The 10,617-nt window shown below is 53.8% G+C and overlaps 2 protein-coding genes across 2 annotated transcripts; one reads left to right on the top strand and one right to left on the bottom strand.

Moving 5' to 3' along the window:
- Window positions 1-9: 9 nt before the first annotated feature.
- RPL36A (ribosomal protein L36a) lies at window positions 10-2,922 on the top strand. Its single transcript, XM_065846575.2, has 5 exons — window positions 10-306; window positions 609-714; window positions 954-1,021; window positions 2,654-2,776; window positions 2,856-2,922. Exons 1-5 carry the CDS (start codon window positions 25-27, stop codon window positions 2,874-2,876), a joined length of 600 nt encoding a protein of 199 aa, XP_065702647.2. The 5' UTR covers window positions 10-24; the 3' UTR covers window positions 2,877-2,922.
- Window positions 2,923-4,879: 1,957 nt separating this feature from the next.
- Window positions 4,880-9,864, bottom strand: GLA (galactosidase alpha). Its single transcript, XM_065846574.2, has 7 exons — window positions 9,666-9,864; window positions 9,222-9,396; window positions 8,820-8,997; window positions 7,271-7,362; window positions 6,177-6,338; window positions 5,380-5,577; window positions 4,880-5,169 (listed from the first exon to the last, which is right to left on the bottom strand). The coding sequence occupies exons 1-7, from the start codon at window positions 9,833-9,835 to the stop codon at window positions 4,906-4,908; spliced, it is 1,239 nt and encodes a 412-aa protein (XP_065702646.1). The 5' UTR covers window positions 9,836-9,864; the 3' UTR covers window positions 4,880-4,905.
- Between the last annotated feature and the right edge of the window lie 753 nt (window positions 9,865-10,617).

Genomic DNA, 10,617 nt, shown 5'->3' with positions numbered 1-10,617 from the left:
TCTTCCAACTGATTCTATGGTTCTATGACTGGGGTGCAGGGCTGTGGGGCGGGTGGGGGGCAGCATCGTGCTCGTGCTCGTGCTCGTGCTCCTGCTGTCTGTCTGTCTGTCTGTCCTCCGCACATCCCCCGCCCCAGTCACGCTCAGTCACCCCCTGGCACCCCCACACGGCCGCCACGCTCTCCTCCCACCGCAAGGGGGCGCAGCACACCTCCCAGGACGTCTCCTCTTTATGGTTTCCCTTCTGTTCCTATCTGGTTCCGCTTCCGGGACGCTCCTTCTCTTCGGGCCGTAGCCGACAAGATGGTGAGCGCTGACGGTGGCGGGTCCGGTTCCATCTGCTGCCATCCACCCCGGCGGCGGCTCGCTCCGCTCGCCTGAGGCGCCGGCCGCGGCGGCAGGTGCTTGGCCGGCAGCTGGGCCGGGTCGGGGCGGCAGGGGGAGGCCGTAGGGCCGGGATGGCGGCGCGGGGCCTGCCCGAGGGGAGGGGCAGGGCAGCCGGGCCGCGCCGGGCAGCGCCGGGGTGAGGGGCCCACCGGAGCGCGGCGTCTCTCCGGCTCCCTGCGCGGCTCCTGGCTGTGCTGACCGGCTTCTCCGTGCTCGTCCAGGTGAACGTCCCGAAAACCCGCCGGACCTACTGCAAGAAGTGCGGCAAGCACCAGCCGCACAAAGTCACCCAGTACAAGAAGGGGAAGGACTCGCTCTACGCCCAGGGTAGGGACCGGTGTGTCCCGGGGCCTCTGGGACACGGCCCGGGGGATGCATGGGGCTTGGGGTGGTCGTGGTGTGCATCAGGGTGATGGTTGGGCCGAGCACACAGCTGTGGGAGAAGCGCGGTTGTTTCTCCTGGGTTGTGCAGCTGCAGTCAGTGGTCTGCGAGGGTTTGGTCAGAGTGCCACTTGGGCTTGTAGCCTGTCTTGAGCTGTTGTCTAAAAGGCCATTTTCTCCTGTAGGAAAAAGACGCTACGACAGGAAGCAGAGTGGCTATGGGGGCCAGACAAAGCCCATCTTCCGTAAGAAGGTGAGTCCTGCTCCTGGGAGGAGGACCTGAAGCTCCCTTGGCAGTCCATTTGCCCAGCTGTAGTGGGACACTGCAACCTCCTGCAGCCTTGTGGTCTTGTCCTCGAGCCGCATTCTGGCAGCTTTGTGCTGGTAGTGCTGTCTGGGGAGCATGAGTTTCGCATCCATATTTGCTTATCATCCTTGCTGCTGCTGTCTCGTGTAGATGCTCCTTTTTTTGCAGGAGTGACATAGCATGTGTTTGCACAGCAGGCTCTGCAGGGAGCTGTCATGCTGTATGGGAGCAGGGGCCTATTGGAAGTGATACTTGAGTGTTTTCCTTGTTGCTTGCCAAAGGGTAAGAGTACAGAGAAGGGAAAAGGAGCCTGCTGTTTGTCTTTCTTATGTTCTCGAAGTGTGGGTAGTTTATCACTGAAAGCTTTTGGCAGGTTTGTGAGGTGTTCTGCGTGGTGAGGCTGCCTTCCCTGACAAGGGTGCAGTAGAAGCGAAGTGTGAGCAACTCCCGGGGGAACCATGGAACACAACTTCATTTTCTTGCAGTCGGTTCTCTAGGGAAATCTGTATCCCTGAGCCAGTAAATGGGAGCTGCTGCATTAGGCCTTTCTGGAGAGTCTTAAAGCAGCAGTGGAAGGGCAGCAGCGTGTTGTGTTCCATATGAGTTGCAGAAACTGGCTGCTGTCATTCTTCCTCTTCAGTGTGGGTATCTGGAACCATGGTTTTGCAGTACATTTTCCCTCTGTGCCTGTATGTACCTCCTGCCAAGGAGTTGTAGGGGAACAGGCAAAATCCATGGGACAGCAGGGAAGCAAAACCCAGTGGGCTGTTTTGTTATCATTTTTGTGTGAACTGTTTAGTTGCAATTATAGAGCTACTTGGTTTGTTGCCCAGAGGACCTAGCGTTCTCCTGGAAACTTTCAGGAAAGAAGTCTTCTAGCAAGAAGAGAAAAATGAGACAGGAGCTGAAAGTTTACTTTCTGCCAGTAAGTGGGGAGGCCTTGCAGAAAATGCTCCTGCAAGCAAGGTACACAAAGTAGGTGTACAGCTCTTGCAGTTTGGCGCTCTCCCCCTGTACTTAAAACTGGTGGTTACAGCTCAGTCCCGCTGCTGCAGTAGCCTTGCACCTTTGGATTCTTCCCTCTGCAGTCTTTTGGGTTTAATTTAACTTCCCAGTAGCTTCAGGTCTACATTGACCACATTGTGTCGCTGCTCCTTCCAGGGACAGTTTGTCAGTTGTGCTGCTTTCAGGTGTTTCTGCTGCCTGGCTTTCTGCTGAACTTCTGAGCAGTGTTGGTCTGTTCTCCCTTACTGCAGGAGTGCCTGTTCCTTGGTGCCTTCACTGGCACAGACTTTGTTCTGGTGTGACTATCTCTGCTGGGGACCAGGCCTGCCCCACTGAATGCTTCTGCCAGTGTCCTTTACTGGGCATGTGCAGATCCACTGTTCTGTACTGGTCCTTAAAGTACCTTTTTTTTTAATGGGAGGAGCCTAGCTGTGCTGGCAGTCTTTTTCTTTACACTTTGAGAATAAGCTGCTGAATCTTCAGGAGTGGAGATAATGAGCTTTTCCTGAGAGCAGCAATCTGTCTGCTTGTGGACATTTTGTTTATGGATACACTCTGCTCCCCTCCACCCAGGCTAAGACCACAAAGAAGATTGTGCTGAGGCTGGAGTGTGTGGAGCCCAACTGCAGGTCCAAGAGGATGCTGGCAATTAAGAGGTGCAAACACTTTGAATTGGGAGGAGACAAGAAGAGAAAGGTATGTTTGTGTACTGTAAGGGGCTGAGGAAGGGTGGCAGCATTCAGTGAATAAACTCTCTGTCTCTTCCTCCTTACAGGGCCAGGTGATCCAGTTCTAAGCTCCATCCTACTCATTGTGGACAATATTAAAGTATTTGGATGTGATCTGTTGCTTGTGTATCTTCTCTTGGTGGGGTGGGACTTGGAAGTACACCAACAGGAAGGTGTTGCTTGCGAAGCTGCTTAGTAAATGAACAGTTTGTAATCTGAAGGCTTTTGAAAAAATGCTGTGAATGGCTGGGATCTCCTCGCTGTGTTACCGAGAGGTGTTTTAGAATATCTGTAAAGCCTGAGGTTCCAGTCTGTTTTTGCACCAGTGGCTTCTCTGCGCATGTGCTGTGCTGCTGCTTTTCTCCAGGCTGGTTGATGAGCTGCCATGGTAGAAGGCTGCCTTCAAAAGGGCCTCCTCTGAACTTCTGCAGCTTATTTCATTTAAAACAGTTCATGTTTCTTATAGCGGTTCCATATCAGGAATGCTATGGTGAATTTGAATTGTGGGTAGATGAAGTAGTGATACGGAGCAGTTGCCCTGCTGTAAGGGGAACATGCGAGCAAAGGCCTTGGAGCAGTTCATGGGTTTACTACTGGGGGCTTCAGCTGCTGAAGTGTCACCCACACCATCAGGTGGTTATGTGCCTCCGAGCTGCATGCTGTCACAGCTGCCTGTCCCCACGTCCAACTGCTGTTGGTGCCTCTTTTCAGATTGTTCCTTAAAGCCCAAGCACAGCATTAATATTTCAAATGTGTGGCCACTGATGTGGTCTATCCACTTGAGGCAGCTGTATGCCTGTGAGTAGGAAGCTCAATGTCAGCAAGTGCTGGGAATGCAATGTGGAGCTCTTTCTTAAGACTGACTTTCCTGTAGTGCAAATCAGGCTGGATGATGGAGAAAATGCCTCTTGAAATCTTCATAGGACCTGAGAGCACTCAGTTACCAAACAGTAGCAGAATTTGTATTTTTGCTTATTCAGTACTGGTTGATATGACTGCTTAAGCTGTTGGCAGCAGTGGCTGTGGCCTTGGCCTGTGAGATGGACTGTATGGCTGCATCATGTCAACTTTATTGAGCGGTTTGTAGTAGTGACAAATTTTGCAAGAACTTAGTGAACAGAACTGGCCTGTTTTTCTAAAACCTGGTTTAAATTTCAGATACCATATTGCATTCCTGTACACTGGAACTAAGAAAAACCTTAGCCTTTTTAAGGGGCATTTTAATCAAAGTGCTTAATCACAGAAATGAGAACAAATCAAGATATCCCAATTGTGTAGTAATCAGAAAAGAACATACTTGCATGTGATGGTTGCACGATTAAATATCCATCTTCTGTCTCAGAAGGACTCATGTTACTCAACATAAAGGCTACTGCCAGCAGCAGAAAACAAGCACAGAGGTGTTTCTGGAAGGCAGCTCACTGAAAGGGACTCCAGTGACCCCATGAAGGGCAGAGGGGGAATTGTGACCTACAGGCAAGTAGCAGCCACTGGTGAGAGGCAGACTGGGGTAGGAGAAACCCTCAAAAACCTGATGTGTCATACTTAATCACATTTATACTAAGCAGGCAGCTGTCAAGAAAGCAGTTGTTAAGAAGTGCAGTGATTTTGGCCAGTCCCTGAGTTGTCAGAACGTGGAAGGAGCAGCTTTTCTTGTTCTTGGACTGTATGCCCTGGCCTGGCAAAGCAAGAGCAAGGCAGCCAGGCTGTGTTTCCCTGTTGTCCCTGAAATTCTCAAGGAGAGCTGCAAGATGCCACATGTATCCTTTGCATCTCTTTGGTGTGTAGTGGCAGTGGGCATCACCAGGAGTTGCTGCCCTGCTGGAACCCTGATGGCCCCTTGGAGGTGTTAGGTGAGATGTCAGAGAAAGGGTAAAGAGGGGAGAAGCAGCGGCCCATTCTCTGTTATCTCTTGGTGATGGAGTGGTGGGTGTTGGTTGCCCTAGGCTGAAGGTTCAAAGTCCACTTAGAAGCACTCGAGTAGTGAATAGCCAGGGAGAGAACAAAGGCACCCCGCTTGGAAGAAGGAGACAGGCTTCTTGTGACAAGAAGTTTAGGCAGAGTCTGAGGCTTAGGAAAAGATTGTCTTTGTGCCTCCTATAGAACCACTACTTTCAGCAGCACAGTGCCTGTTGGGTTCACCTCCACACTCAGGGAGGAGACCCAGCTGTAAACCCCCCAGTCCCTGCTGGCTGGCAGGACCTGCTGGATGGAGCAGGCTGGGTTGCAGGCCAGCCCGTTGCCGAGGAAGCTGAGGGAGAAGGTGAAGTTCTGGGGTCCCCCAATCTCCTGCTGGTTCAGCACTGCCACGGCATAGGCTCCACCGGACAGGGGCCGCTCCCACAGCTCAAAGTGCTTGTCCTGCCAAGGAGAAAATAAACCCGGGGCTTATGTTAGGGGAGGCAAAACTGATGATTTTCATACCTGTTTTAAGCAGGCTTCAGAAACAAGTGGGCTCACTGGGCTCCTGTTTCCAAACCCTGAGCACTCCTTTATACCTCTTACATCCCCTTTCTGAGGAGGCTGGCTGCCTGTGCCTCACACCATTCCCTCAACTGGGTCCTACCGTACCTTGACGACTTGGTATCCTTGCTTGCCCAGCACGTCCTGGTTGATGGCAATCACATCTTTGTTCTGGAGCAGCCACTTGGCCTCGGGGCTAATGTGCCGCAGGTCGTTGGACATGAAGAGGGGAGCAGCCATGACAGCCCACATCGCCATCTGAGTCACGGCCTGGTCCCAGCTCAGCCCGAAGTTGCCAATCACCAGCTGTGACAAGAAAGCAACAAAGCCTGGTAATGCTGCCTGACAAGGCGAAACTGGGCCACCAACTGGGAAGTGACAGGATGCTGAGGGTGGGATCCCTATTTGGGGACTGGTTAGATAAGCTGAGTGTCAGGAGCAGGACCAGCTGGTTAGGAAACGCATGGCATGACTAGTGTGGCAGTTTACGATCAACCATCAGCGGAGGTAAAGAAGGGTCCTTAGCTGGCTAGGCAGTGTTTAAGAATCTGCTTTTGGATGTAGCTATTCATTCCTTGCAATGCTGGCACCCAGGGTTTTCCTTCTCATGAGAGATCAGCACTTCAGAGAGTGTGTCCCACTGGCACACCAGTGTTCTGAACTGGTGCTGCTGGTAGAGGCTGTGTTACACAGAAACCGCATTCCCCTGGTACTGTCCATAGCTATAGCTCTCTTTCCCTTTCCTGCCAGGGACCCTCTTACCAAGTTCCTGATCCTGGTACCCTGACAGAGCCCTCTCCCTCAATGTTTCTCCCCAAATTCTCTCCCTCCCCACCCTTCTCAGCCTACAACCAAGGAAAGGATTTTCTGCTGGTGCTGCAAGGGAGGGGCATTGCTCTACTTGCCATGTCCGGATCATTCCAGCCCCCTGGCCCAGCTATCTTCACAATGCTGTCCTGGTGAAGTGCCGTCCAATCCAAGATACTCTTGATGCTGCTCCAGGAATCATACACATCAAAAAAGTTCCTCCAGTGATTGCAGTAATGTTTGATCTCCGTGTAATTGGGCTGTCAAAACAATGAGTGTGATTAACCAGAGAGCCTGACAGTACAAGAACAAGACTGTACACAAGGCTAGACTGGATCAGGGCTAATTTGGGGAAGAACTCTGATAATAACTTCCATCACCAACTACCTGGATGATCTAGTGCATGTTAGTTCCCTAGGATGCCTTGTGCCCAGTAACTCCAGTCTGCCACACTCCAGACAAGACTATTTTTTCCCTTTGGAGAATAGCTGTGGCCACCTACTTCTGTTAGAAAATTCCATTGAGCGCTATTTTACTGAAAGCGTGATGGGGCTAGTGAGATTAAACTCTGATATCTTAGTAATTACTGCCATTTGATAGGTTTACACCCTTTGGTGACTAATGCATTTAACTCCCAATGGGAGGGAATGGCCATGTCCTGTTGTGGTGGCTCAGGGGAAGCCTACTAGGGGGGAGAGCAACACGTTTGTCAGGGACTCTGGCTGGCAGAGATCTGTTGGTAAACAATCTGGAGAATTCCTATTAAACAGGCTGTCCTAAAGTCTCTTTCCTGGTCCCTAGAGGTGACTGTAAGGCTGAGTCTGCAGCTCCCTGCCTCCAGGAGGAGTAATACTGAACTAACTGCTCACTGTGTGTTTGCATTGCCCTTGTCTTGTTGTTTGGTTCCTTGGATACAGAAAGCAGACGGATGCTGCTGTGTTCTTTGGCATGCCCCAGCTGGGTGGTGCCTCCTTGCTGCAGGATCCTACTCAATTCTTTTCAGCACAGTAGTAACTCACCTCAGGTCTATCTCAAAGCTCTAAAGGAACAAGTGGTTTTCTTCTACCTTACAGTCTCATTCTCTGTCAGACCAGAGAGCAGCAAGTTTCTCAGAAGGCTGTTTTACAGTCTTAATCCTTTTCTGTTCTTCCCACTTTGAGCGCCAGGGTAAGCCTTGAGAAACACTCCTTACCTGCTGCATGGGCCTCAAGTAGAAAGGCCACTCACATGAGTACACAATGCTCCGTCCAGTCTTGTTCAGGGCCAGAGACATACGCCTGTAACCTAAAAGAGGAGGACAGACAGAGGTTACACAATCTCCTTGGTCAAAGAGAGGAACTAATCCAGTGTCACAGGTTCAGGTTTCAGTTCAACCCTTGCAAAATCAAGGCTGAACATATTATTGCATCTGAAACACCCCAGGGAGGACAGCAGAGCTTATCGTCTGCAGTCAGTCTCTTGCCTCCCAGGGACAGGTGAGCTTCTTCACAGCTTTGCCACAGGTCATGGGCAGGCTTATTGCTCCAAGACTTCTGATCTCTTTGTACATACAGCCATGGGAGGAGGCTGCAGTTTTGCTGTGTGGCAGTTTTTCCTCTAGATACCTGGGAAATACCAGTTGGGGTCTATCAAGCTGCTGCACTGTGTAATGTTGCAGGACTACATTCTTATGAAACATTTGCACCATGTGGACTGGGCAGGAATGCAAAAGCACTATTTTTTTCCTGTCCTTGTCCCTAGACAGCCCTGTTAAGTCCCTTTCAATCAGCAGTAAGGGAATAAAAAGTTTGCTCTCTGCCCTGGAACTGCTTCAATACAACTGGATTGTATCTGGGTTACACATATGATCCAACAAGAGCTCTCAGCTCAGCTGTCACTGACCGTGCTGAGCTGTGGCAGCTGGCATATGCCCCACGGACTGGCTTCGATGGGATTGTCACTTGGGCAGGTTCTCCCTGCCAGGCAGAGCCAGGACTGCGTGCAGGACTCCTGCTGCCAAACATCGTGGTGCTGATTGTGACAGAAGTGAGAGGCTGCTCAAGGGAAAACTGCCTTCCCAGTTGCATCGTTCTTCCCACAAATCTGTTCCTGTGGCGCTGGGATTTGCTGTTGTTCACAAAGTATGCAGACAAGCCCCCTCGGCACAGTGAACTACCGAGCTTTCAGCTGCTGACTTGCCAGCCTGTGCGCAATTAACTGGCACGCTTTAAAACAAAACCCAGTAGGATTGTCATGCCAGAACTACCTTCATTTTTTTCTGTTAAAAGCCCTGATAACTGCCATTTTTACAGTTGACACAAACTGTTCTAGCTTCAAGTTGATCTGTGCGGACACAGCCTCACCAAAGGGGTTAAGCGTGTGAAATGCTTTGCACTCTCCAGTAAAGGCACTGCAGAAGGGCAAAGCCTCTGCTGCGTTAAGAGCTGAAGCAGCAGTCTGTTCAGAGCCCCCAGCTGATGCTTCCATGCTCAGCATGATGTGGTCTCTGGTGTAAGAAACCTGCTTTTTCGAACTGTGCACACCAGTGCACAGGAGGCTGAACACGTCAAAAACACCTGGGCCAGCAACACGCCTTACCTTGGGCTTGGGAATAGAGTCTCACACCTACTTTTGTAAGCAAATCCCTTAAATGAGGATGGTGAGGGAAAACCAACTCCCTGGAGCTCACGCTGGGCCTAGAATTGCTGCTGCCTGTGAAACATTCCCACAGCGGCACAGTGCTGCCTCCAGCCCACACCTACCTTCCGCCAGCAACTCCAGCGTGCCAGAGTTGCAGCCGTCAAACTTCAGCAGGTCCACACCCCAGGAGGCGAACGTTTGGGCGTCCAGGTCATAGTGGTCATAACTGCCCGGGAAGCCAGCGCACGTCTTGTTCCCGACATCACTGTAGATTCCCAGCTTCAGCCCCTTGGAGTGCATCTGTGCGTGCAGACAGAAAGAGAATCTGGGATGGGGCAGCTGTGAGGCAGGAGGAAGTGGAGTTGGGCCAGCAAAGAAAGTAAAACCCAGTTCTGGCAGGCCAGGCCTTAGCTCAGCAGCTGCATGGCCATTCCCCACCCAGTCATCCCCGTCCTCTCCTGCTCCCAAGGCAGCTGTAGTTTGGGTCCCTGGTGGCCCCCACTGCCCCGTGCCACAGCACTCACGTAGTCAGCCAGCTTGCGGATCCCGCTGGGGAAGCGTTTTGGGTCGGGCTGGAGCCGGCCCTGCTGGTCCCGCGTCGGGGCCATCCAGCAGTCGTCGATGCAGACGAACTCGTAGCCCGCCTCCCTCCAGCCCTCGGCAACCATCACGTCGGCCATCTCCACGAAGAGCCGCTCGCTGGGCACGGGGAGGCGGCACGACCGGGGGAGAAAGAGGAGAACGTGGCAGCGCGGTTTCTAGCACCGGCTCAACAGCCGTGTCCCCCCTGCCGGGGGCGCGCACGGGGGGGCCCTGCCCTGGCACGGGGAAAGCACAGCAGGTGCCAGGGCCGCAGAGCATCGCCCCCCGCCCTGGCACCCGCGGTGCCGGTACCTGCGATCCCCCGAGGCCGGTACCCCCACACCCAATCCCGGAGCCGAGACGCTCCCGCCCGCCGCCACCGGTACCTGACGCAGCGGTGCGGGTCGGTGGCGCAGTCGGTGCCGCAGAGGAAGCGCTCCCAGTGGAGCCAGCCCATCGGTGGCGTCCGCGCTAGCCCGTTGTCCAGCGCCAGCCCCGCCACGGCCAGCGCGACCACAGCCAGGGCCCAGCGCAGCACCCGCCGCACCGCCGCCATGGCCGCCACCGCCGCGATGGGCAGTCCGACCAGCCATTCGCCGCGCGGAGCGCACCGCCCCTCCGCCAATCGCGGGCAGCGGGGCGCGCCGCGGCCCGCCCACTCACCGGGCGGTCATGTGGGAGGGGTGGTCACGTGAGGGATCGGGAGCGGCATATGGCTGCGGAGAAGGGCCGGGCTGGGCCGGCTTGGGGCCGCCTGCCTGGGGCCGCCTGCCTGGTGTTTCCCAGCTGCTGCACGGAGACGTCGTGAGGTGCTGCGCTCGGGCTGGGGCTGTGTAATGCGCCTCCTCCCGGCTGCGGGGCCCGGTGCTGCCTCAGCGCGGCATGCCCGGGCTAAGCGATGCACCCGTTCTAGTGCTTCACAGCCCTTTCTGTGAAGAAACGTTTCCTAATATCCAGTCTGAACCTTCCCTAGTGCAACTTGTGGCCATTTCCCCCTCTTCCACCCGCTCTCAGCCTGCGCGGGTTCCTTCCCCACTCTGAGACACGCCACTGGGCTCGTTTTCCTCACTCTGCCTTTCACCTTTGAGCGCTATCGCTCCTTGATCTGACAGCTTCTCCAGCATGAACAGAGGGGGAGGGCTTTGGTGTTACAGCGTTTGCCCAGAGAGGTGGTGGATGTCACATCCCTGGAGACACCCCAGGCCAGGCTGGACGGGGCTCTGAGCAACCTGAGCTGGTGAAGATGTCCCTGCTCATGGCAGGGGTGGCACTGGGGGAGCTGGGAAGGTCCCTTCGATCCAAACTATTCTACAATTATTTGTGTCTGCCCCAGGGCTG

This window comes from Patagioenas fasciata, chromosome 11 (genome assembly GCF_037038585.1).
Source record: "Patagioenas fasciata isolate bPatFas1 chromosome 11, bPatFas1.hap1, whole genome shotgun sequence".
NCBI classification, from domain to species: domain Eukaryota; kingdom Metazoa; phylum Chordata; class Aves; order Columbiformes; family Columbidae; genus Patagioenas; species Patagioenas fasciata.
This window is presented reverse-complemented; position numbering and strand designations above follow the sequence as displayed.

Coding starts and splice junctions, on each gene's coding strand:
- RPL36A (XM_065846575.2), top strand. CDS start 25: ATGACTGGGGTGCAGGGCTGTGGGGCGGGTGGGGGGCAGCATCGTGCT. Junction 307..608: donor GGGCCGTAGCCGACAAGATG/GTGAGCGCTGAC, acceptor GTGCTCGTCCAG/GTGAACGTCCCGAAAACCCG. Junction 2,777..2,855: donor GAGGAGACAAGAAGAGAAAG/GTATGTTTGTGT, acceptor TCCTCCTTACAG/GGCCAGGTGATCCAGTTCTA.
- GLA (XM_065846574.2), bottom strand. CDS start 9,835: ATGGCGGCGGTGCGGCGGGTGCTGCGCTGGGCCCTGGCTGTGGTCGCG. Junction 9,397..9,665: donor GACCCGCACCGCTGCGTCAG/GTACCGGTGGCG, acceptor CCCCGTGCCCAG/CGAGCGGCTCTTCGTGGAGA. Junction 7,363..8,819: donor GCTGGAGTTGCTGGCGGAAG/GTAGGTGTGGGC, acceptor CTCCTCTTTTAG/GTTACAGGCGTATGTCTCTG.